This window comes from Oncorhynchus masou, chromosome 23 (genome assembly GCF_036934945.1).
Source record: "Oncorhynchus masou masou isolate Uvic2021 chromosome 23, UVic_Omas_1.1, whole genome shotgun sequence".
Classification (NCBI taxonomy): Eukaryota; Metazoa; Chordata; class Actinopteri; order Salmoniformes; family Salmonidae; genus Oncorhynchus; species Oncorhynchus masou.
In genome coordinates, this window is record NC_088234.1 from 9493510 (window position 1) to 9518366 (window position 24857).

The window sequence follows — 24857 nt, forward strand, 5'->3', positions numbered from 1 at the left end:
TCTCTCCCGAGCCCGTACGGGAGTTGCAGCGATAAGACAAGATAGTAGCTACTACAATTGGACACCACGAAATTGGGGAGAAAAATGGGTAAAAATTCAACAAAAAAATGGAATAAACAAAACATACAGTCAATAATACAGTAGAACAAAATAAAACAAAAAGTCTATATACAGTGCAAATGAGATAAGTTAAGGAAATAAATAGGCCATGGTGGCGAAGTAATTACAATATAGCAATTAAACACTGGAATGGTAGATGTGCAGGAGATGAATGTGTAGGTAAAGATACTGGGTTGCAAAGGTGTAAATTACATTTAAACAATGCAGACGGCATGTCACTCCTGTTACAGTATTTGAACATGCCATATCATTTGTTTAAAATTGCTGAAATATGTTGATGCCAAACGTGAGAAATTCATAACATTTGTATCTGTTGTCCACATATGTTGACTTTCGGGCAAAGGTGTTTCTTAGGTTCGGTGGAACAGCATTTATTTAGCTCTCTGTGCGCCGAAGACTTATTTTCTGTGGATTTAGCGCCATCTGGAGGGCAAGGAGGACAAAATCAGTACTGCACCAGCGGACGTGAAAGGGGGCCGGCTTTAAAAACAAATCCAAGATGGCTACTTGTGAGTGTTCAGCACAAATGTCCTTGTTTATTTTCCGCTCTCCTTGTTGGTAAGAGTTTCTGCTGCTTTACAAATGTGAAAGGGTTCAAAGCACACACTAAGCCTGAGTGCTCCCAGCTCGGAGTATATGTTTTTCCTAGATACAGAGTTCGGATCAGTTTAGTTTCTACTAGCCAAGTAAAGATTGTTGGGAGGTGGGGGGACGACACCAATCACAGCACCAGCACGGCCCTGCTCTTCTGCATAATCCCCAGCCTGCCCAGCGGCTCGGTAAAAGGCAATTGTTAAAGCTTTTAGATACTACCTCAGAAAGTGCTGTGTGTTTGAAGCATATGAGTCTTATCGGGGCGCTTCCAGAGAATAACTGTCAATGAGACTGCTAACCAAGGTGCTTTATCTTTATGTTATGGCACTTTTTGTCTGCTTCTGTTGAGAAGAATATACATGTGAAATGACCGTTCCCGTAATTATTATCTGTTGTTGTTAGCATTAACAGGATCCACTTTAAAGTGTTAAGGTAAGTGATAAAATAGTTAAAACGCATTCTAGCTGGGCTTAGAAATCATTGTAAAGCTCTTGTTCACCCCCCCCCCCCCCCTTGCTCAGAACATGAGAACATGTGAAAGCTGGTGGTTCCTTTTAACATGAGTCTTCAATATTCCCAGGTAAGAAGTTTTAGGTTGTAGTTATTATAGGACTATTTCTCTCTATACCATTTGTATTTCATACAGTGGGGAGAACAAGTATTTGATACACTGCCGATTTTGCAGGTTTTCCTACTTACAAAGCATGTAGAGGTCTGTAATTTTTATCATAGGTACACTTCAACTGTGAGAGACGGAATCTAAAACAAAAATCCAGAATGTATGATTTTTAAGTAATTAAAACCTTCCAGAGAGAGACAAGGCAGCAGTCTCCTACCCCGAGAGGTTCGTACTGCACATTGTTCTCAACTCACTACAACACATAAAGACATGAGTGTATTTCTCATTAACGTGATGTTTCCTTTTTGTTAACTTCATCTGCCTTCAGCTCCCTGCTTGGCCAAGGCTCTGGACCTGCTCAGTGGCCCAACACCAGCAGGACAGTGGAGGCCATTTTCGTTGAGCTGTGCCACAAATACCCTGCAGGCTGTGCTTGTGAACCGGGTCAACAGGTGGGCTGCTATCCTGGGGGATTACAAGAGAATCAGGACCATGGTGCTGGGCAGCCCAAACCTGATTACCCACACAAGGCTGCAACTGTTCCAGGTCAACAAGTTGACCTTGACACAATGATAAGTTTTATATATTTTATGTGTAGTTCACTGGTTGACACAGTGTTAATGATAACAATTAACACATTTCACATTTTTCAGAGGTGCAACAAACCAATGGCCCCCATTGGAGAGAGTGACGACACCAGACCCAGGACAGCATGACTGCAGAGAGGGAGGAGTCAGGCCTTATCCACACTGAACATCACCGCTGCCAGCCTCATCAACCAGCAGCACCTACCATCTGCCAGAGGACAGAACGGGGCAGGCTACACAGTGTGGTAGAGCAGCCACTAGTCAGTCACTACCACCTCTACCTCTACCTAGTCTGCCTACCACCTCCTATCCTATTTCTCCAGTCTCCCAAGACCTGCACTCCTCTGCCCCCTCCTGCTCGTGGACCCAAAGTATCCAGGACCACTGAATGGAGGAGGAGGCTGGAGTCTGGGAATAAAGTCAGGGCTCACAAGCTGTATGAAGGACACAACTGCTCTAAATGTGACAAGCCTAAGTATGTATGGAACTGTGAGATTCTGTGCCTCTACCTCTGGCAGCCAATCGATGGAGGAGTGGCTGGCACCGATGAGGTCCCAGCATGGTGTTTGCCAGGGCCAGTAAACATCGACTGACTGACTGCTGTGTACATTTTTTTGTAAATATGTTATCTCTTGTTCACTTTTTTTTTTTTTACAATCACTTTAACTTGTTAACCTCTTGTATATTTAGTTTATTTTTAATCACCTTAACTTGTACAGTAGGTGTAGGGGACATCATGCTGAGTTGGGCACACATGACATTCCCTGTGACAAATAATAATTGAATACATTTTTTTATTTTTATAAAAGCACTTTCTCCTTTGAAATTCATTCTGATTTAATTTTATACACTCTTTATAAAAAGTTCAACAAATTTAAATAAGTAAATCGGTCATCATTTTCTACTCAGTTAATAAAGACACTGTTTACAGAATTGTAACACACATAAGTCCGTTTCTACTCAGACTTGAGAGGACCAGCAGATACGAGGTGACAGCAGGGAGTCACCGCCCCCCAGTGACGCCCACTCATCTCTGATTGGTTGCTGCACACCATTTGTTGTAAGTTTGGGACATCCTCAGGGAGCCTGTTTCCCAATATCTATTAGTCAAGATGGATAGAGCTTTCTAGAGGGCAGGTTTTGGGACTGTGATCAATGTAGTCTATAACTCTACAGACTGTAAACAAAAACTCGTTTTTTAAAAACTTATGAATCTGAATATTTGTTATCCACCTTTTTTTAGTGTCGGCTAATTCTTTATTTTGGTTATCACAGCTACATAGGCTGGATAAGGCAGCTCAACACCTTGCCTGGGACAAGAATGCATGCTATAGGTGACAGCTTGTTTTTGATTTCCCTCCCTGTTTCAGGTACTCCCGGCGTCAGAGGGAGAGGATGGTGCTGCAGCAGGGATTGGGACTCGCTCCTGCCCCCCAGGGTCAATGCCCAGCCCCTCCCTGCAGCCAAGCCCCTTCACTACCAGCGGGAGGGGATCCAGGCACCTTTCCCTACACCGCCGGTCCCACGCCAGGCCACCCAGCAAGGACGGCCCGCACATTCTGCCCGCTCACCTGGATCAACAACCCCCCCCCAGCACTTCCCGGCCCTATAGTGATGGCAAAACAATTTATTTTCAGGGTTGAACTGATGACACCTGCTCAACATCCTGGCTCATGGCAGACATTGAACAACTCCTTCAGATTGCTATCAAAGACTATGTATTTCTGATCTTGCACGCACTCTTCGATAGTATATCTTGGCTCGAACTGTGACGATTGTGATTCTGAGCTCTCAGGTTCTCACAGAGAGTTCTGGTCTTCACTGATCTCACTCTCCGTCAGCTCCCTCTCTGGCGTATAGGGGCAGGACTCGGTAGTATACTGATGGTATTCGTCGTAATCTAGCTGGGCCCCGAGCTCTTTAGTGCTGGTCCCGGTGGATCTCTTCTCCACAGCACAGGAACACTCTGGCACCCAGGGGTCAGTTTGGCATGCTGTACTAACCGTTCTTTCCTGTTGGTAGAAAACAATTAAGGCATCTATTAGGCTATAGGTATATTCAAGAATCACTGTGTCTTGTCCATTTTATGTCCAAAATGGCCTCAGGGATGACAGATTGTGTCTTGAAATAAACAATAGCCTTATAAATAACATGGATTTGCTTGTGCCTCCTCCTGCAGTCTCCTCCAGGATGAAAACCTTGTCTTGACAAATGTTTTGTCAAGACAACTGAACCCAGATATAGAAGTTGGTGTTAACAAGCTACCTGTCTTGTATGCTTTGTCAACATTTACATTTACATTTAAGTCATTTAGCAGACGCTCTTATCCAGAGCGACTTACAAATTGGTGAATTCGCCTTCTGCCATCAGTGGAACAGCCACTTTACAATAGTGCATCTAAATCATTTAAGGGGGGGGAGAAGGATTGCTTTATCCTATCCTAGGTAGTCCTTGAAGAGGTGGGGTTTCAGGTGTCTCCGGAAGGTGGTGATTGACTCCGCTGTCCTGGCGTCGTGAGGGAGTTTGTTCCACCATTGGGGGGCCAGAGCAGCGAACAGTTTTGACTGGGCTGAGCGGGAACTGTACTTCCTCAGTGGTAGGGAGGCGAGCAGGCCAGAGGTGGATGAACGCAGTGCCCTTGTTTGGGTGTAGGGCCTGATCAGAGCCTGGAGGTACTGCGGTGCCGTTCCCCTCACAGCTCCGTAGGCAAGCACCATGGTCTTGTAGCGGATGCGAGCTTCAACTGGAAGCCAGTGGAGAGAGCGGAGGAGCGGGGTGACGTGAGAGAACTTGGGAAGGTTGAACACCAGACGGGCTGCGGCGTTCTGGATGAGTTGTAGGGGTTTAATGGCACAGGCAGGGAGCCCAGCCAACAGCGAGTTGCAGTAATCCAGACGGGAGATGACAACACACACACGTGGCCATTTTCCCCCAGCAAACATTAGCTATGTCAACTTTTTTTAAATGTTTTAATTTTACCAGGTAGGCTAATTGAGAACAAGTCCTCATTTACAACTGCGACCTGTCCAAGATAAAGCATAGCAGCGTGAACAGACAGCAACACAGAGTAAACAATTAACAAGTCAATTTATCCATTATTTTACCAGGCAAGTTGACTGAGAACAAGTTCTCATTTGCAGCAACAACCTGGGGAATAGTTACAAGGGAGAGGAGATGAATGAGCCAATTGTAAACTAGGGATTATTTGGTGACCATGATGGTTTGATTGGCCAGATTGGGAATTTAACCCCTTACAATAAGTGCCATGGGATCTTTAATGACCTCAGAGTCAGGACACCCGTTTAACATCCCATCTGAAAGACAGCACCCTACACATGGCAGTGTCCCCAATCACTGCCCTGGGGCAATGGTTTTTTTTTTTAGACCAGAGGAAAGAGTGCCTCCTACTGGCCCTCCAACACCACTTCCAGCAGCATCTGGTCTCCCATCCAGGAACTGACCAGGACCAACCCTGCTTAGCTTCAGAAGCAAGCCAGCATTGGTATGCAGGGCGGTATGCTGCTGGCTATAACACAGTAAAAATAAAAAAGTCTAGCTAAATAAAGTGGGGCTAACAAAACATTCAAAGAACAAATGGCAACTAAATGTATTACAGTAACGTTACTTGACTGAGGTGGAAGCTAGCTACAGAGTAACTAATAACAGGGCTGCACAGAGAACCTGTGTTGCAATTTTAGGTGCAGTAGAGTTACTTGATAACGCTGGGGGGGGGGGGGGGGGTTACACAAAACATTTCAGATGCAATTAACGTAAACTCACGCCATTCCGTACAAATGTGCGCAACCGCAACATTCAAACGAGGCTACAAAGAAAACTAATGGGACTGCAGCGACTGTGTTGACTTCAAAATCAGGGGTGTGGACTAGGTTTCTATTCAAGCGTTGATCGACATGGTAATGGCTCTATAGTATTGGGGAAAAGTTGGGAAAAAAACGGACGCTCCGTTACATCTTGACGTGTCATGTCGTAACGTACAGCACGCATAAAGCAACTGTTTCTGTCTTACAATCTCTCTCCACCAGGTGTAGCACTTCTATCATCCTTTAAAAACAAGACATGGACAGTGGCGGGGGTAAGGGGGGGATACCTAGTCATGTGTTTCGTCATCATTGCATGCGATCATCATTCTCAAAGCCACTGTTTACTTTACTTCTAAGATCACTTTAGCGCCGCCCTAAAAACCTTATTCAAATTCGACACAAACTTTCAAATAGGTATGTAATGACACATTATATAAACTCTTTATAGTGTTTTATTTACATTTTAAAGGTTATAAGTTGGACAAAAAGCAATTTTCCCACACAACATCTCTCCTTCTCACTATCACGCATTAGTTTCGCTTCCCCACCCGCCATTTTTAAAAAGACCCGACGTGGCTCATTGCCTGCTTGAATTATGCATTAACGGACAGTGTTTAGGTCATGTAATTGATTCTGTTGGAAAAGGGAGAAATTTTGCTTTACAATGGTATTGACATTACAGTTGATCTGGATGTATTACGTTTTTGGGGCGCTAAAATCAGGGCAATTGTACGGACGAAGGCGATGTACAAGTTTACGTTATCTTGTTACCTTCAACTAGAGTTGCAACAAAGTTGTCCAGTGTCTAACGCTAACCTAGTCAACAACAGTCATGACTCATGACCGGTTTAACGTTACCTCAGGCTCCACTGACTCCTCCGTTCACTCCAACATTATCAGCAATGTTGTTAATTGTCGGTCAGTAACCCCTAATACATCATAACCTTATAGAAATGTCAAATGGAGGGCTTCAGCGCAGGCCAATGATTCCTTTCCATTCGGAAACTCCCGGTTTCCGCATCGGAAGTGCCCTTCCTCCGGAAGTGCTGGCTGCAGATCCTGCTCGTGCCAGCTGACAAGTCTTAAGGCCTTGGAGACACGTCTTCAAAAGTTGTGGGTCCTTGGGCAGCCGATGGTCGTTTACCGAGGGATTTTTTGTTGTTGAGCCAAATCCCACAGCCGGGTGCTATACAGTTAATGTTTGAATTACCACGTTTTGTTGCCATCTTCGTTGTCCTAACCTCACTCTCTTCGAAATTGAACTGTATTTTAAGGCAATTAAATACTCAACTAACAAAAAAGCTGTTAGAATTATAAGTGTATGTATGTCCCTTAAGATCCTTGTGTAATGTGATATTGTACCCCCTAGCCCAATTGTCCTTTGTAAATTATTAATAGATACAGTGCCTTGCGAAAGTATTCGGCCCCCTTGAACTTTGCGACCTTTTGCCACATTTCAGGCTTCAAACATAAAGATATAAAACTGTATTTTTTGTGAAGAATCAACAACAAGTGGGACACAATCATGAAGTGGAACGACATTTATTGGATATTTCAAAAATGTTGAACAAATCAAGAACTGAAAAATTGGGCGTGCAAAATTATTCAGCCCCCTTAAGTTAATCCTTTGTAGCGCCACCTTTTGCTGCGATTACAGCTGTAAGTCGCTTGGGGTATGTCTCTATCAGTTTTGCACATCAAGAGACTAAATTTTTTTCCCATTCCTCCTTGCAAAACAGCTCAAGCTCAGTGAGTTTGGATGGAGAGCATTTGTGAACAGCAGTTTTCAGTTCTTTCCACAGATTCTCGATTGGATTCAGGTCTGGACTTTGACTTGGCCATTCTAACACCTGGATATGTTTATTTTTGAACCATTCCATTGTAGATTTTGTCTTATGTTTTGGATCATTGTCTTGTTGGAAGACAAATCTCCGTCCCAGTCTCAGGTCTTTTGCAGACTCCATCAGGTTTTCTTCCAGAATGGTCCTGTATTTGGATCCATCCATCTTCCCATCAATTTGAACCATCTTCCCTGTCCCTGCTGAAGAAAAGCAGGCCCAAACCATGATGCTGCCACCTCCATGTTTGACAGTGGGTATGGTGTGTTCAGGGTGATGAGCTGTGTTGCTTTTACGCCAAACATAACGTTTTGCATTGTTGCCAAAAAGTTCAATTTTGGTTTCATCTGACCAGAGCACCTTCTTCCACATGTTTGGTGTGTCTCCCAGGTGGCTTGTGGCAAACTTTAAACAACACTTTTTATGGATATCTTTAAGAAATGGCTTTCTTCTTGCCACTCTTCCATAAAGGCCAGATTTGTGCAATATACGACTGATTGTTGTCCTATGGACAGAGTCTCCCACCTCAGCTGTAGATCTCTGCAGTTCATCCAGAGTGATCATGGGCCTCTTGGCTGCATCTCTGATCATTCTTCTCCTTGTATGAGCTGAAAGTTTAGAGGGACGGCCAGGTCTTGGTAGATTTGCAGTGGTCTGATACTCCTTCCATTTCAATATTATCAATTGCACAGTGTTCCTTGGGATGTTTAAAGCTTGGGAAATCTTTTTGTATCCAAATCCGGCTTTAAACTTCTTCACAACAGTATCTCGGACCTGCCTGGTGTGTTCCTTGTTCTTCATGATGCTCTCTGCGCTTTTAACGGACCTCTGAGACTATCACAGTGCAGGTGCATTTATACGGAGACTTGATTACACACAGGTGGATTGTATTTATCATCATTAGTCATTTAGGTCAACATTGGATCGTCCAGAGATCCTCACTGAACTTCTGGAGAGAGTTTGCTGCACTGAAAGTAAAGGGGCTGAATAATTTTGCACGCCCAATTTTTCAGTTTTTGATTTGTTAAAAAAGTTTGAAATGTCCAATAAATGTCGTTCCACTTCATGATTGTGTCCCACTTGTTGTTGATTATTCACAAAAAAATACAGTTTTATATCTTTATGTTTGAAGCCTGAAATGTGGCAAAAGGTCGCAGAGTTCAAGGGGGCCGAATACTTTCGCAAGGCACTGTACTTATGTTCCCACATGTACTTCCTGTATTGATTTGTTGTTAAATAAAAACCTCACTCTCTTCGATTCACTCTCCACGCGAAAACGAAATACCAGACAACTTGCTGATTCCTGTCAGTCGTTACTATGGCAATTTAAAATGGCAAATAAACCAGGTCGACGATCAAAACACTAAATATAGAGACGTTTTTTTTTAATGTTAAATGCACACGTTTAGTATTAGTGGATTGAATACATCTCTTTGCTTAGATGTACTTCCTAAAGTGTTTCCATTCCGTATTAAAGTTTCATTGAGCTTGAGACATGTCACTTTTTACATCTTGCCTTGAAATGCTGCCTTTTATCCTTGTCGATTGGGACACAGTATCTGACTTGATTTGCGTTTTGTTCAGCCGTCCTGTTGCACTTACCCAACATGACCACTAGAGGGGAGCGAACCTCCACAGGAGTTTCGCAGTGCTTTCTCCACCACACAGTGAACACAGTAAACACAAGTTTTAGTTCTAAAAAAAAAGCCAGAACGATCCCGGGGGGGGGGGGGGCAAAATAAGGAACGCTTCACGAATTTGCGTGTCATCCTTGAGCTTTAGCAGCTGACTACATTTGTAACAGTTACCTTGTGATTGTAAACTGGATACAAATTTAATTAATTTACAAAATCATTAGTCTGTATACACAGCCCTAACTTGAACCCCACCATGGCTGCTTGTTGCTTCATTGTTTAAATTTTTTTTTCCCCATTATGTCGTCCCACAGGGACCACTGTAAATTAGTGACAGGTGTCTTGTGACTGAAAACTGGACAGAAATGTAATCAACATTTTTTTTTTAAGTCACGTTTTCACAGCAGGGTTAACATCAGCTCACACCAGACGTGGAAAAGAACACAGTGCAAGAAATGACAGGATAATGTGTGACCCACACAGTCACAGCACAATCACCCCACTGTCTGTATGTCCCCTGTATACCGACTGTGCAAGTTAAGGTGATAGAAGATGGACTAAATTACAAGACACACAAGTTAAATGTGAAACTATCCCTTTGTAGTAGACAAAAAATAACAATGTCATTGTATTCTAATCAACTCATTACTCTTTTAAACATTTTTTTGCAGTTCATATTTCGATTTCATACATTGTCAATATTCACTGCACTCACACAAATTCTTATAGGTATTATAGTTTTTTAATTTCCCTTTCCTGTTTTGAATGTATACTAAAGTAAAATAAATCTTTACCGTGCCTCTTGTACGCTTATCTTTTGCACTTAAAACAGTTCAGATCACCGTTACCATTTTGAAGTTAGAGGGGACCATATAAATTACAGGAGTGTCTGTTTAACAGTCACTTTGTAGTAGACAATTATAAGCAGGGCTTATATTCACACCCCACATTTGAGTGAAATACAGATTAGTTACAAATGTCAAACTTAAAACACATGTCCAAATGTAACCAACTTCACATAGTCCCCCACAAGAAAGGCACACGAACACCCACACTTCAGGTTGACTTTTATCTGCAGTAAAAGTTATCAAACAGTGATGACAGGCATTGACAGGACGGTCACAGCCACACATTCACTGGTTAGGTAGAACACAAGATATATAAGATGGTAAGCAAGGCTGCTGGCAAACGTGTGGCAGGCTGGCATATGCTTCAACACTTTTGATTCAGTTTAAAAATAAATATTGAAACAAAAGCTGTTGTTTAGACTGATTTGCCTTCAGTCTGATCAACTGTAGCCTACTGATAACCAACAAAACTGCAGAAAGCCGAGAGAAGCCTATGGGCTCCAGCCATGGGGGAGTAAAATGTGCAAGCAAATTTCAATTCTGCACAAATTTATGGGGAAAACTTGAAATTTGAACTTTCTCGTTCTTAACTCCTGTGGCTGGAAGCCGCTCGGGCCTGATGGATGTTTCCCTGCCTTGTCATCCGTCCCCATCCAAAAGGCCTGTGCTACCTGGAACTTGCCTGCAGAGGAAGTCGTCTCCATCCGCTTCTCGTCCTCCGTCCTGTAGTGGAGTAGACGGAGAACAGCAAGAGGATTTTTTTTTAACCTTTATTTAACCAGGCAAGTCAGTTAAGAACAAATTCTTATTTTCAATGACGGCCTAGGAACAGTGGGTTAACTGCCTGTTCAGGGGCAGAACGACAGATTTGTACCTTGTCAGCTCGGGGGTTTGAACTGGTAACCTTCCGGTTACTAGTCCAACGCTCTAACCACTAGGCTACACTGCCGATCCAATCAGCGCTGGTTCCATGTCACAAGTCGTGGAAACCGAAAGCAGGGGCATGCTGGTAAGCGGACTGGAGTGTCTGCCTGATGTTCGGAGCAAATTGACACGAGGAATAGCTTCGCCACACTGGTGCCTGATCTACCTGCGCCTTCATCTCTGGGACTGCCTTTGTCTGCGACGGCTGTGCTGACTCCATTAGCAGCTTTGGCATCAAGTTCGGCTCCATTCCCACTCTTTGGATCTGATGGGAAACTGCTGTGGGAGGTCTGGACCTATTGTCGGGAGCAGCAGGCGTATGATTTTCTGTTTCTCGTGGGCCCGCGAAAGGCATCTCACAGTATGGACATTGCAATTTATTGCCCTGGTCACATCTGCAGTACTCATGCCTCCTTGCAGCATGTCTAAGGCACGTTCACGCAGATGAGCAAGGATCCTGGGCATATATCTTTTGCTGTTTTTCAGTCAGTAGAAAGGCCTCTTTAGTGTCCTAAGATTTTGTAACTGGGACCTTAATTGCCTACCGTCTGTAGGCTGTTAGTGTCTTAACGACCGTCCCACAGTGTTTAAACCCTTTACAATGAAGATCTGTGAAGTTATTTGTATTTTTACAAATTATCTTTGAAAGACCTGGTCCTGAAAAAGTAATGTTTCTTTTTTTTGCTGTTTACTGTATAAGAGGTCATACAATAAGTTTTGTAGTGATTCCTATGTTGTTGATGTAAAACATATTTGTTGGTCTGCGGTATGTAATGAGGAGCAACCAGATGCTGCACTTGACACATTTATGAAATTGCTTATTCCAGTTACTAATACGAATGCATCTATTAAGAAAATGACTGTAAAAAAAAAAGTTAAATCCCCCTTCGATTGATGAGGAATTGAAAATTGAGAGGGATGAGGCAAAGGGAATGGAAAATATGTTTGGCTTCACAACCGATTGGCAAACGTATTGCATATTGAGAAATCATGTGACCAAACTGAATAAAAAATAAATAAAAAACTACACTATGAAACAAAGATAAATTACAATAAAGAATGATTTAAAGAATTATAGTAAAAATCTTTGAAGCACCTTAAATGACATTTTGGGCAAAAAGGCAAACTCAGTTCCATCATTCATTGAATCAGATGGCTCATTCATCACAAAACCCAATGATATTGCTAATTACTTTAATTATAGTTTAATTGGCAAGATTAGCAAACTTTAGGCATGGCATGCCAGTGTGACAAAGTGAAAATGTAGAGATCAAAGAATGCCGCAGTTCGCGGGTAGAGTAGTGGGTGAAACCATTCACTTCAGGAAAAGGGGTGATATAAATAGTTTCCTTTCATTGTGTTGTTGAATTCATAAGAATATTTGCTGCCATTGTTGTAAGGTTGGCAATACGAGAGGTATTCAGACGATGTCCAGTGTCTGTGTTCTTTTGTCCATCTTAATCTTTTCTTTTTATTTGCCTAGAAGGTCAGCATCCCGGAGACGCCTCTTCACTGTTGACGTTGAGACTGGTGTTTTGCGGGTACTATTTAATGAAGCTGCCAGTTGAGGACTTGTGAGGCGTCTGTTTCTCAAACTAGACACTCTAATGTACCTGTCCTCTTGCTCAGTTGTGCACCGGGGCCTCCCACTCCTCTTTCTATTCTGGTTAGTCAGTTTGCGCTGTTCTGTGAAGGGAGTAGTACATAGTGTTGTACGAGATCTTCAGTTTCTTGGCAATTTCTCGCATGGAAAAGCCTTCATTTCTCAGAACAAGAATAGACTGATGAGTTTCATAAGAAAGTTCTTTGTTTCTGACCATTTTGAGCCTATAATCGAGCCCGCAATGCTGATGCTCCAGATACTCAACTAGTCTAAAGGCCAATTCTATTGCTTCTTTAATTAGCACAAGTTTTCAGCTGTTCTAACATAGTGGCAAAAGGGTTTTCTAATGATCAACTAGCCTTTTAAAACGATAAACTGTGATTAGCTAACACAACGTGCCACTGGAGCACAGGAGTGACTGTTGCTGATAATGGGCCTCTGTACGCCTATGTAGATATTCCATTAAAAATCTGCCGTTTCCATCTACAATAGTCATTTACAACATTAACAATGTCTACACTGTATTTCTGATCAATTTGATATTATTTTAACAAACAAAAAAATGTGCCTTTCTTTCAAAAACAAGGACATTTCTAAGTGACCCCAAACTTTTGAACGGTAGTGTAGATGTTATTGAATTGGGACAGGAGTTGACTATCACTATCACTACTTCCCAGAAGTTACAATTTCAAACAATATCATGAATGAGCAACATTGGGTCAGAATGGATGAGAAACACTCATGGACAGACGGAAGGAGATAACTTCTGGAATTAATGCATAAAAAAAAAAAAAAAAATTATAATAACATCAGTCAGAACATTCTGTCATCACCAGATATCCCTGTTTCTAATTTCGTGGAAACATCAACAGACGTTGAACAAAATACAAAATACAGACACTACTGTTATTTAATTTCCTAAACTTTTAATTCAAATCAAACTTTATTTACACAAAACATTTTACTAAAGTAAATCCATCATGTATCTATTTATCTGAAACCCACAGCAGGAATGATCCAGAGTAGCTTTGCTTTTCTAAGAGTGTTGTTCACATTCTCCATTTTTATTCCCATCTCCTGATAGGAGATCTTTGTCCTGTCTTTCTCTGCTGTCCTAAGAGTGTTGTTTACATCCTTGCCTTTTTATTCCCATCTCCTGACAGGGGATCTTTGTCCTGTCTTTCTCTGCTGTCCTAAGAGCGTTGTTCACATCCTGCCTTTTTATTCCCATCTCCTGATAGGAGATCTTTGTCCTAACGGTCTTTCTTTTTTGTGTTTTCATCCTATTTTCTTTCTTTGTGGATGTATCTCACGTGCGTCAGCACGTTTACCATCTGAATTCATCTTTTACCTCTGACTGAGCAGCCATATGATTACTCTCCTGTGTGAGTCCGTACATGTGCAGTTAGGTGCTCTTTGCGAATGAAGCCTTTACCGCAGTCACCACAGCTAAATGGTTTCTCTCCTGTGTGAGTCAGTATATGTCTCCTTAGGTCCCCTTTCTGAATAAAGCTCTTCCCACAGTCACCACAGGTAAATGGTTTCTCTCCTGTGTGAATATTCATGTGCCTGGATAGATGTCCTTTTTGTTTGAAGGCCTTTCCACAAAAGGGGCAGGTGCAGGGTTTACCACCATGACAGAGTTGGACATGGGCCTTCAGTTTACAGGTGGAGTTATAGAGTTTTTTGCATAAGTGGCATTCGCTGACTCTCTTCTTGGTGAGAGTCACATGTCTCTGCAGTTCAGCTTTCAGAGGAAACGTTTCACCACAGTCATGGCAGTGGTGAGTTTTTATAGACGTGGTGCTGAGTTTGGAATAGTGTTCCCCCATTGGTGGGTTTGGATCCAATGATGGGCTGCTGTCAAGTCCTACTGTGTCGCTGCTTACAGCTGAACTGTGGCTGAAGGCATTGTTTTGACTATCTGGAGGGTCACAGGGAATGTTGAGACCCTTAATGTGGGTCACAGTGCCAAAACGTGTGAAATCCACTCGTTTACAGTCGCTCTCTCTGTTCTCCACAGTCTGGGTTTGGGGAAGAGTCAAGGACCAAAGTGGGTCCTCCGGATCACATTCCCTTTTCACACAGGAAGGAGTGAATTTGAATTCTATGATATCAGGCTCCAGACCTTGAAGCTCCTCCTGACTGGTCCTGACTTCCTCCTGTTTCTCTTTAATCTGTGTGGGCTCTGGGTCCTCCTGCCCCAGACAGGGGCTCCACTCCTGCTCACAGTGCTGCTGCTCAGGGGGAACCTCCTCTTCAGAGACATAGAGCTGCAGGGAGTCTAGAGGGAAGGAGAGGAGGAGGAGCAGAGGTCATATATACAGACTTTAGACAAGCTGAGAAAACTCAATTCCACCATATATATATATATACATCTCAATGGAGTTGTGATGAGTGTCGGCGGATTGTATCTCTGGTTGCATCGAGTCCCTATCTGTCCAACCTGTAAAAATGTCCATTCTTTAATGCCTAACTTGTACCTGTGTTTGACCTGTGTAATTTTATTTGGGTGTTGCAATACGTCGTTTTTGATTTTAAAAAACAAAACTTAATTCTATGTGAAGTCGGTCCAATCTGTCATTTAACAGACAATCTTATCCAGAGTGACTTACAGTAGTGAGTGCATACATTTTCTTACTGATCTACCAACAGAACCACACGACTTTAAACATGCACTACACAACCAAATGTAGAAAAAGGGGTGTGAAAAGGGGGTGTGTCTTCAGAAAGTAGCCACACCCCTTTGACTTTTTTTTTTCTCCCTCCACATTTTGTTGTTAGAGACTGAATTTAAAATGGATTAAATGTAGATGTTGTGTCACTGGCCTACATACAATAACCCCAAAATGTCAAGGTGGAATTATTCAACTCCTTTGCTATGGCAAACCTAAATAATTTCAGGAGTAAAAATGTGCTAAACTAGTCAAATAATATTGCATTCTGTCACCAACAATAATAGGAAAGAGAGAAACCTTGTCAGTTGTACAACTGAATGCATTCAACTGAAATGTGTCCTCCGCATTTAACCCAACCCCTCTGAATCAGAGAGGTGCGGAGGGCTGCCTTAATTGACATTCACATCATTGGTGCGCGGGGAACAGTAGGTTAAAACCTCTTTGGGCTAGGCGGCAGTATTTTCACGTCCGGATGAAAAGCGTGCGCAAAGAAAACTGCCTGTCACTCAAGCCCAGAAGCTAGGATATGCATATGCATGGTAGTATTGGATAGAAAACACTCTAAAGTTTCTGTTAAACTGTTAAAATAATGTCTGTGAGTGTAACAGAACTGATTTTGCAGGCGGAACCCCGAGCACAATCCATCCAGGGATTTTGTTTTCTTGGTCATTGTGTTTTCCAATGCTTTTCTATGGGAAACCTGATTTATTAGGGCCCAGATAGCAGTTCCTATGGCTTCCATTAGATGTCAACAGTCTTTAGAAATTGATCCTAAGATCCCTAGGATCCCAAAGAGGTTTTGACCTCCTTGCTCAGGGGAAGAATGACAGATTTTTAACTTGTCAGCTTGGGGATTCGATCCAGCAACATTTCGGTTACGAATAACGCTCCTACCCGCCAGGCTACCTGCCGCCCTCCTGTGTTTAACCTGATTTTTGAACTACTTTCTCATCTCTGTCTCACACAATTATCTATAAGGTCCCTCAGTCAAGCAGTGAATTTCAAACAGATTCAACCACAAAGACCAGGGAGGTTTTCCAATGCCTCGCAAAGAAGTGCACCTATTGGTAGATGGGTAAAAATAAAAAGCAGACATGGAATATCCCTTTGAGCATGGTGCAGTTATTAATTACACTTTGGATGGTGTATCAATACACCCAGTCAATACAAAGATACAGGCATCCTTCCTAACTCAGTTGCCGGAGAGGAAGGAAACCACTCAGGGATTTCACCATGAGGCCAATAGTCCCACTTTAAAACAGCTACAGAGAATAATGACTGTGATAGGAGAAAACTGAGGATGGATCAACAACCTTGTAGTTACTCACAATACTAACCTAAATTACAGAGTGAAAAGAAAGAAGCCTGTACAGAATACAAATATTGCAAAAAATGCATGCTCTTTACAATAAGGAACTAACTTAAAACGGCAACAAACTAAAACATGTGTCAATGAAATTAACTTCATGTCCTGAATACAAAGCGTTAAGTTTGGGGCAAATCCAACACAGCACATCTCAGAGTACCACTCTTCATATTTTCAAGCATGGTTGTGGCTGCATCATGTTATGGTATGCTTGTCATTGGCAAAGGACTGGGGAGTTTTTTAGGATAACAAGAAATGCAATAGAGCTAAGCACAGGCAAAATCCTAGAGGAAAACCTGTTTCAGTCTGCTTTCCAACAGATATTGGGAGACAAATTCACCATTCAGTAGAACAATAACCTAAACCAGAAGGCGAAATATACACTGGAGTTGCTTACCAATAAGACATTGAGTGGCCTAGTTACAGTTTTGACTTAAATCTAGGGATGCACGATATGTCGGTGAACATATCGGAATTGGCCAATATTAGCTAAAAATGCCAACATCGGTATCGGCCTGATGTCTAGTTTAATGCCGATGTTAAAAACCGATGCCGGGCCTCCCGGGTGGCGCAGTGATCTAGGGCACTGCATCACAGTGCTAGCTGTGCCACCAGAGACTCTGGGTTCGCGCCCAGGCTCTGTCGCGACCGGGAGGTCCGTGGGGCGACACACAACTGCCTCCTCCCCCATTGGCCCGGGTTAGGGAGGGTTTGGCCGGTCTTCTTGTCTCATCACGCACTAGCAACTCCTGTGGCGGGCCGGGCGCAGTGCACGCTAACCAGGTCGCCATGTGCACTGTGTTTTCTCCGACACATTGGTGCGGCTGGCTTCCGGGTTGGATGCGCGCTGTGTTAAGAATGTGGGTTGTGTTTCGGGGGACGCATGGCTTTCGACCTTCGTCTCTCCCGAGCCCGTCGAAATTGGGGAGAAAAGGGGGTAAAATTCACAAAATAAAAAACGATGTCAAGGCTACCGTGCATACCTATATAACGTAGGCACATGACACAATGACGGCACGTAAAATTTTGCGCTACACGTGCAACACAGCATTCCTAACCAAGCCCACAATGTGTGGATTGAGCAGTCATTTGAAAGAGTAATAACATTTCAGCGACACAACTCAAAGGCGAAATCCATGAAAGCCAAAATAATGGAATTTATTGCCCTTGACAATCAACCATTCTCTATCGTGGGTGATGTTGGCTTTGTACGTTTTCACAGGTACACACTACCAAGTGCGCAATTTTTCCGATGTTGCCCTACCAGAGTTACACAGTGATAGCATCACTGCTATTAGTTTCACGGCATACATACTATGGAACGCCGTTTGGGTCTTTGCGTGTTGAAAAATATACAGTAGCACTGTCAAAGCTGTACAAAAAAGTCAGCAAACAAGCAAACACCGGCTACGAACGATGTGTTTACAATACCGCGTTGGTAATAAAGCTTAATTTGTTCGACCGCGACTTCTGAGGTAGCTAGCTTTAGCTTGGTACCTAGCTAGCACCAATACAACCAGCCTGAAAACAATGACCAGTAGAAACTGCAGTCATTGTCATTATTCTTAGCAATGATTTAAGAATCCTAGTGAGTAAGTATTAGCTAGGTAGCCACTTGTTGTTCGCCTATTGAAATTGAACTTCAGTTCGTTAAAATAAATAGCTAGGTAGCTACTTAAACCTGTTGCCCAAATTATAAGCAGCCAGCTAGCTTCATCTGGCTAGATGAGGCTCCATCGCACCATGTGTTGTGAAGCTAGCCACAATAAAGATTAGGCACAATAGTGGAATTTGAGGTTTGCCTTCAAAATAAAAGTATGTAATTGACAGTGATGCAAATTAATACAAATAGTAGAATTACGCCATACATTTATTTAAGGCTAACCGCAAAGTCCACTATTGTGGCTAATTCCTTACTGTAGCCAGCTTCACATCGATGGGTCCGACCACATTAATCAAATAACAACTGTCTTATAAATTAGAGTTACACCTAGCTACTGAAACAGACTGTTGTTTTGCTATATATTTGGGGAAGAACATTGTTTGCATCCATGAGCGAGCTAGCTTTTTTATTTTTGATGACCAGTGTTGTAGGTGAGCGAGACAACTTTACCAGCATCATAGCATACGTATTGATGAATCGTGGTGACATTTGAAAGACGAGTGATAGTGTAATCAATGTGTAATAACTAAGTGAAAAATGTATGAGCGCGTTCAATTATTGTGTGACGTGCAGTCATATTCACGTGCTGATTGGTCAAACAGTGTTTTTTGACGTGTATCTTTTTTTTGATATGCAAAGACCCAAAACGGCGTTCCATAGAAATCCTGTCGTGGAAATATTCGGCCAATCATATTTCACAAATACCGGAGCCTGTGAGTTCAAATAGACTTTTAATGACTTCATAATAAAAGCCGAGCTGATTCATGAAAACAACTAACTTCCAGACTACTTATACATTTGTCCTCCTTACGTCATACTCATAGTAACTCCTCTTAAAGGCTCATCCCCTCTAGCATTTAGCAACCGTTACCACATTGCCTTCATATTAGGACAAGGAACCTGTGGAGTCACAGAAATAGTTTAATGTATGTAGGACCATAGTAACAGACCATGGCAACCTACAGGAATAACCAATACATGTCATCCTGCTAACTCCTCTGAAAGGGACATCCCTTGTTCTGGAAAATACCCAGGAGGTGTAACCATAGTAACAGACCATGGCACCCTACAGAAATAACCATACATGTCATCCTGCTAACTCCTCTGAAAGGGACACCCCTTGTTCTGGAAAATACCCAGGAGGTGTAACCATAGTAACAGACCATGGCACCCTACAGAAATAACCATACATGTCATCCTGCTAACTCCTCTGAAAGGGACACCCCTTGTTCTGGAAAATACCCAGGAGGTGTAACCATAGTAACAGACCATGGCAACCTACAGAAATAACCATACATGTCATCCTGCTAACTCCTCTGAAAGGGACACCCCTTGTTCTGGAAAATACCCAGGAGGTGTAACCATAGCAATAGTACATAGTTGGCCATAACACAGTTACAGGAATAACCCGTTGTGCATGTCTAATGGTGTCTCATGACCCAGAGCACAGACAGTGCCTTGCGAAAGTATTCGGCCCCCTTGAACTTTGCGACCTTTTGCCACATTTCAGGCTTCAAACATAAAGATATAAAACTGTATTTTTTTTGTGAAGAATCAACAAGTGGGACACAATCATGAAGTGGAACAACATTTATTGGATTTTTCAAACTTTTTTAACAAATCAAAAACTGAAAAATTGGGCGTGCAAAATTATTCAGCCCCTTTACTTTCAGTGCAGCAAACTCTCTCCAGAAGTTCAGTGAGGATCTCTGAATGATCCAATGTTGACCTAAATGACTAATGATGATAAATACAATCCACCTGTGTGTAATCAAGTCTCCGTATAAATGCACCTGCACTGTGATAGTCTCAGAGGTCCGTTAAAAGCGCAGAGAGCATCATGAAGAACAAGGAACACACCCAAGTTCAAGGGGGCCGAATACTTTCGCAAGGCACTGTATGTTGGCTAAAATGTTAAATATCGGGTATTGTTTTTTTTGGCAAGGAAAATATTGGATATCGGTATCGGCCAAAAATGTAATCACTAATTAAATCGTCTTGGAAATCTATGGCAACACTTGAAAATGTCTGTTTAGTAATGATCAACCACCAAGTTGACAGAGCTTGAAGAATTTTTAAAAGAATAATGTGCAAATATTGTACAATCCAGGTGTGCAAATCTCATAGAGACTTATGCAGAATTCTTACAGCTGTAATCGCTGCCAAAGGTGATTCTAACATTTATTGACTCAGGGGTGTGAGTACTTACGAAAATGAGACTTGTATTTCATTTTCAATACATTTGGAAACATTTCTAAAAACACGTTTTCACGTTGTCATTATGGGGTATTGTGTGTTGATGGGAGCGACAAAAATATATTTTGAATTCCGGCTGTAACAACAAAATGTAGAATTAGTCAAGGTGTATGAATACTTTCTTTAGGCACAGTAGCTAAGTACCTATTTTACGTTGTCGTATCTCCGGTGTGATCCCCAGCAGTCTCCGTAGCCGATCATTCTCCTCCTGGTATTCTCCTACCGTTTTCTCAACTGCCCCGAAAATCTCCACAGCAGCCGCCGTTAAACGCTCATTTAAAAAAACACTCAACAACTGTAGTTTAGACATTTTCAGTCGAATGTGAGTTGGGTAGTCTATTCAGTTTAGTCAGTATGTATATCTTTACCCCACACAAGGAATGCAAAATCAAAACAGTCGTTTCCAATCCTACTTCCGTGTTCTCGTCAAGGAGTTTTAGAAAACTCCTTGGTTTTAGTGGGTGGCAAACCCAGAAACGCACAGCAGCGCCGCCACCTGGATGGGGGTTTAACTACTGTGCAAGAAAGTTTACAGACCAGAAGTAAAGGGAAACCATAAATGTCGACAAACAGTGGTTATCATAAGTATAGCATAACGTGGCGTAATCAATTCTTCATCAGGAGTCGACTGTATATCAGTGTTAACTTTGGCAGCTATTTTAAATGTAGTTTTAGTCAGGGGTGAAAGCAAGGCGGTATGGTCCGGTATGGCGTTCCAGACAAATAAATAGTGGGGGTAGCCTGTACCGGTAAAACATCAGCCTATCACAATAACTAAAACAAAATGTCAAGAAAACTGTAGGCTATGACACACGTATTTATCATTACGCATGTCAGAGGAATTAACAATTTGCGAATGGACTTGTGGTATTGCCTACAATTCAAAATGCGATGTGGTTCTATGATAACACTGAAATTTCGCCAAGGCAGAGATGAGTGGCCGACACCAAGATGCGCGAGGGGACAACTGTGAACGCATAAATTCTGGCCTTAATGACAATCGGCCAATGTCATTACACTTTTTGGTGTTTTGTGTAAAATATGTCTCTTTCCATTCACTACTGTTTGGAGGCTGGAAATATGGTAGGGGAGAGCGAGGTATGTTGACACACTTTTTACACTGTAACATTTACTAGGCACAATACATCACAATGGAGCACTATACATCACAATCGTATACATGTCATACCAAATGAAATAAGGAAGTCTTGGGCACATATGTTGTATTCATTACATCTTCATATCTTATTTCAGTAGGGAGTTGTCGACCGTTAAATATAGATTGTGCACTTGTGAGACAATTTTCCCCATCAGCGGGTAAATTGTCACACTATGTCAGGTAAATTATCACATTGTATTATCAACAAATAAGAACAGCCTGTCTGAGCTCGTGCTAGGCAGGGCTGGAATGGTGCTGGGGCCTGGCAGGTTGGTACTGGGGCCTGGCAGGGCTGGAATGGTGCTGGGGCCTGGCAGGTTGGTACTGGGGCCTGGCAGGGCTGGAATGGTGCTGGGGCCTGGCAGGTTGGTGCTGAGGCCTGGCAGGGCTGGAATGGTGCTGGGGCCTGGCAGGTTGGTACTGGGGCCTGGCAGGGCTGGAATGGTGCTGGGGCCTGGCAGGGCTGGAATGATGCTGGGGCCTGGCAGGGCTGGAATGGTGCTGGGGCCTGGCAGGGCTGGAATGGTGCTGGGGCCTGGCAGGTTGGTGCTGGGGTCTGGCAAGTTGGTGCTGGGGCCTGGCAGGGCTGGAATGGTGCTGGGGCCTGGCAGGTTGGTGCTGGGGCCTGGCATGTTGGTGCTGAGGCCTGGCAGGGCTGGAATGGTGCTGGGACCTGGCAGGGCTGGAATGGTGCTGGGGCCTGGCAGGAATGGTGCTGGGGCCTGGCAGGAATGGTGCTGGGGCCTAGCAGGTTGGTGCTGGGGTCTGGCAAGTTGGTGCTGGGGCCTGGCAGGGCTGGAATGGTGCTGGGCCCATTGATCAGGAAATGATAGCAGAAGTTGACACGGGGGGAATAAAAACCAGCCTCGTCGTGGACCCCGATGTCTAAACAACTTCTTCACTCGCTTTGAGGACAATACAGTGCCACCGACACTGCCCACTACCAAAACCTGCTGACTCTCCTTCGCCCACAGCCAAGGTGAGTAAAACATTTAAACGTGTTAACCCTCGCAAGGCTGCTGGCCCAGACGACATCCCTAGCCGCGTCCTCAGAGCATGCACAGACCAGCTGGCTGGTGTGTTTATGGAGATATTCAATCACTCCCTATCCCAGTCCGCTGTTCCCACATGCTTCAAGAGAGCCACCATTGTTCCTGTTCCCAAGAAAGCTAAGGTAACTGAGCTAAACGACTATCGCTCCGTAGGACTCACTTCCGTCATCATGAAGTGCTTTGAGAGACTAGTCAAGGAACATATCACCTCCACCCTACCTGACACCCTAGACCCACTCCAATTTGCTTACCTCCCCAATAGGTCCACAGACGACGCAATCACATTGCACACTGCCCTAACCCATCTGGACAAGAGGAATACCTATGTAAGAATGCTGTTCATCGACTACAGCTCAGCATTTAACACCATAGTACCCTCCAAACTCGGCATTAAGCTAGAGACCCTGGGTCTCGACCCCGGGTCTCGACCCCGCCCTGTGCAACTGGGTCCTGGACCTTCTGACGGGCCGCCCCCAGGTGGTGAGGGTAGGTAACAACATCTCCACCCCGCTGATCCTCAACACTGGGGCCCCACAAGGGTGCGTTCTCAGCCCTCTCCCGTACTCCCTGTTCACCCATGACTGCATGGCCATGCACGCCTCCAACTCAATCATCAAGTTTGCAGACAACACCACAGTGGTAGGCTTGATTACCAACAACGACAAGACAGCCTACAGGAAGGAGGTGAGGGCCCTCGAAGTGTGGTGTCAGGAAAACAACCTCACACTCAACGTCAACAAAACAAAGGAGATGATCGTGGACTTCAGGAAACAGCAGAGGGAGCACCCCCCTTTCCACATCGACGTGACAGTAGTGGTGAAGGTGGAAAGTTTTAAGTTCCTCGGCGTACACATCACTTGACAAATTGAAATGGCCCATGTACACAGACAGCGTGGTGAAGAAGACGCAACAGCGCGTCTTCAACCTCAGGAGGCTGAAGAAATTTGGCTTGTCACCAAAAACACAAACTTTTACAGGTGCACAATCAAGAGCATCTTCTCGGACAGTATCACTGCCTGGTACGGCAACTGCTCCACCCACAACCGCAAGGCTCTCCATAGGGTAGTGAGGTCTGCACAACGCATCACCGGGGGCTAACTACCTGCCCTCCAAGACACCTACACCACCCGATGTCACAGGAAGGCAAAAAAGATCAACAAGAACAACAACCACCCGAGCCACTGCCTGTTCACCCCGTTACTATCCAGAAGGCAAGGTCAATACAGGTGCATCAATGCTGGGACCGAGACACTGAAAAACAGTTTCTATCTCAAGGCCATCAGACTGTTAAACAGCCATCACTAGTCACACACTAAACAATGCCACTTTATATAATGTTTCATACCCTACATTACTCATCTCATATGTATATACTGTACTCTATACCATCTACTGCATTCTGCCTATGCCGTTCGGTCAATGCTCATCCATATATTTACATGTACATATTCTTATTCATTCCTTTACACTTGTGTGTATAAGGTAGTTGTTGTGAAATTGTTAGATGACTTGTTAGATATTACCGCAGGGTCGGAACTAGAAGCACAAGCATTTCGCTACACTCGCATTAACATCTGCTAACCACGTGTGTGTGTGGCCAATAACATCTGCTAACCATGTGTGTGTGGCCAATAACATCTGCTAACCATGTGTGTGTGGCCAATAACATCTGCTAACCATTTGACCAATAACATCTGCTAACCATGTGACCAATAACATCTGCTAACCATGTGACCAATAACATCTGCTAACCATGTGACCAATAACATCTGCTAACCATGTGACCAATAACATCTGCTAACCATGTGACCAATAACATCTGCTAACCATGTGACCAATAACATCTGCTAACCATGTGACCAATAACATCTGCTAACCATGTGTGTGTGACCAATAACATCTGCTCACCGTGTGTGTGACCAATAACATCTGCTAACCATGTGACCAATAACATCTGCTAACCATGTGACCAATAACATCTGCTCACCATGTGTGTGTGTGACCAATAACATCTGCTAACCATGTGACCAATAACATCTGCTAACCATGTGTGTGTGACCAATAACATCTGCTCACCATGTGTGTGTGACCAATA

The 24857-nt window shown here is 43.4% G+C and overlaps 1 protein-coding gene and 1 long non-coding RNA gene across 5 annotated transcripts; one reads left to right on the forward strand and one right to left on the reverse strand.

Annotated features, from left to right (window-relative positions):
- Nucleotides 1-566: 566 nt before the first annotated feature.
- On the forward strand, nt 567-3960 carry LOC135509905 (uncharacterized). 4 transcript variants are annotated; one of them, XR_010451011.1, is made up of 5 exons: nt 567-1558; nt 1662-1879; nt 1987-2536; nt 2885-2980; nt 3291-3960. It is a non-coding gene; the product is annotated as an uncharacterized LOC135509905 (long non-coding RNA). The 4 variants fall into 4 exon arrangements; XR_010451012.1 differs by having other exon boundaries at nt 567-1017; nt 1447-1879; XR_010451009.1 differs by having other exon boundaries at nt 570-1879.
- Nucleotides 3961-12116: 8156 nt separating this feature from the next.
- Nucleotides 12117-20971, reverse strand: LOC135510275 (zinc finger protein 287-like). The gene is made up of 2 exons (XM_064931082.1): nt 20696-20971; nt 12117-14872 (listed from the first exon to the last, which is right to left on the reverse strand). The coding sequence occupies exons 1-2, from the start codon at nt 20859-20861 to the stop codon at nt 13962-13964; spliced, it is 1077 nt and encodes a 358-aa protein (XP_064787154.1). The 5' UTR covers nt 20862-20971; the 3' UTR covers nt 12117-13961.
- Between the last annotated feature and the right edge of the window lie 3886 nt (nt 20972-24857).

Coding starts and splice junctions, on each gene's coding strand:
- LOC135510275 (XM_064931082.1), bottom strand. CDS start 20,861: ATGTCTAAACTACAGTTGTTGAGTGTTTTTTTAAATGAGCGTTTAACG. Junction 14,873..20,695: donor GATACGACAACGTAAAATAG/GTACTTAGCTAC, acceptor CCTTCCCTCTAG/ACTCCCTGCAGCTCTATGTC.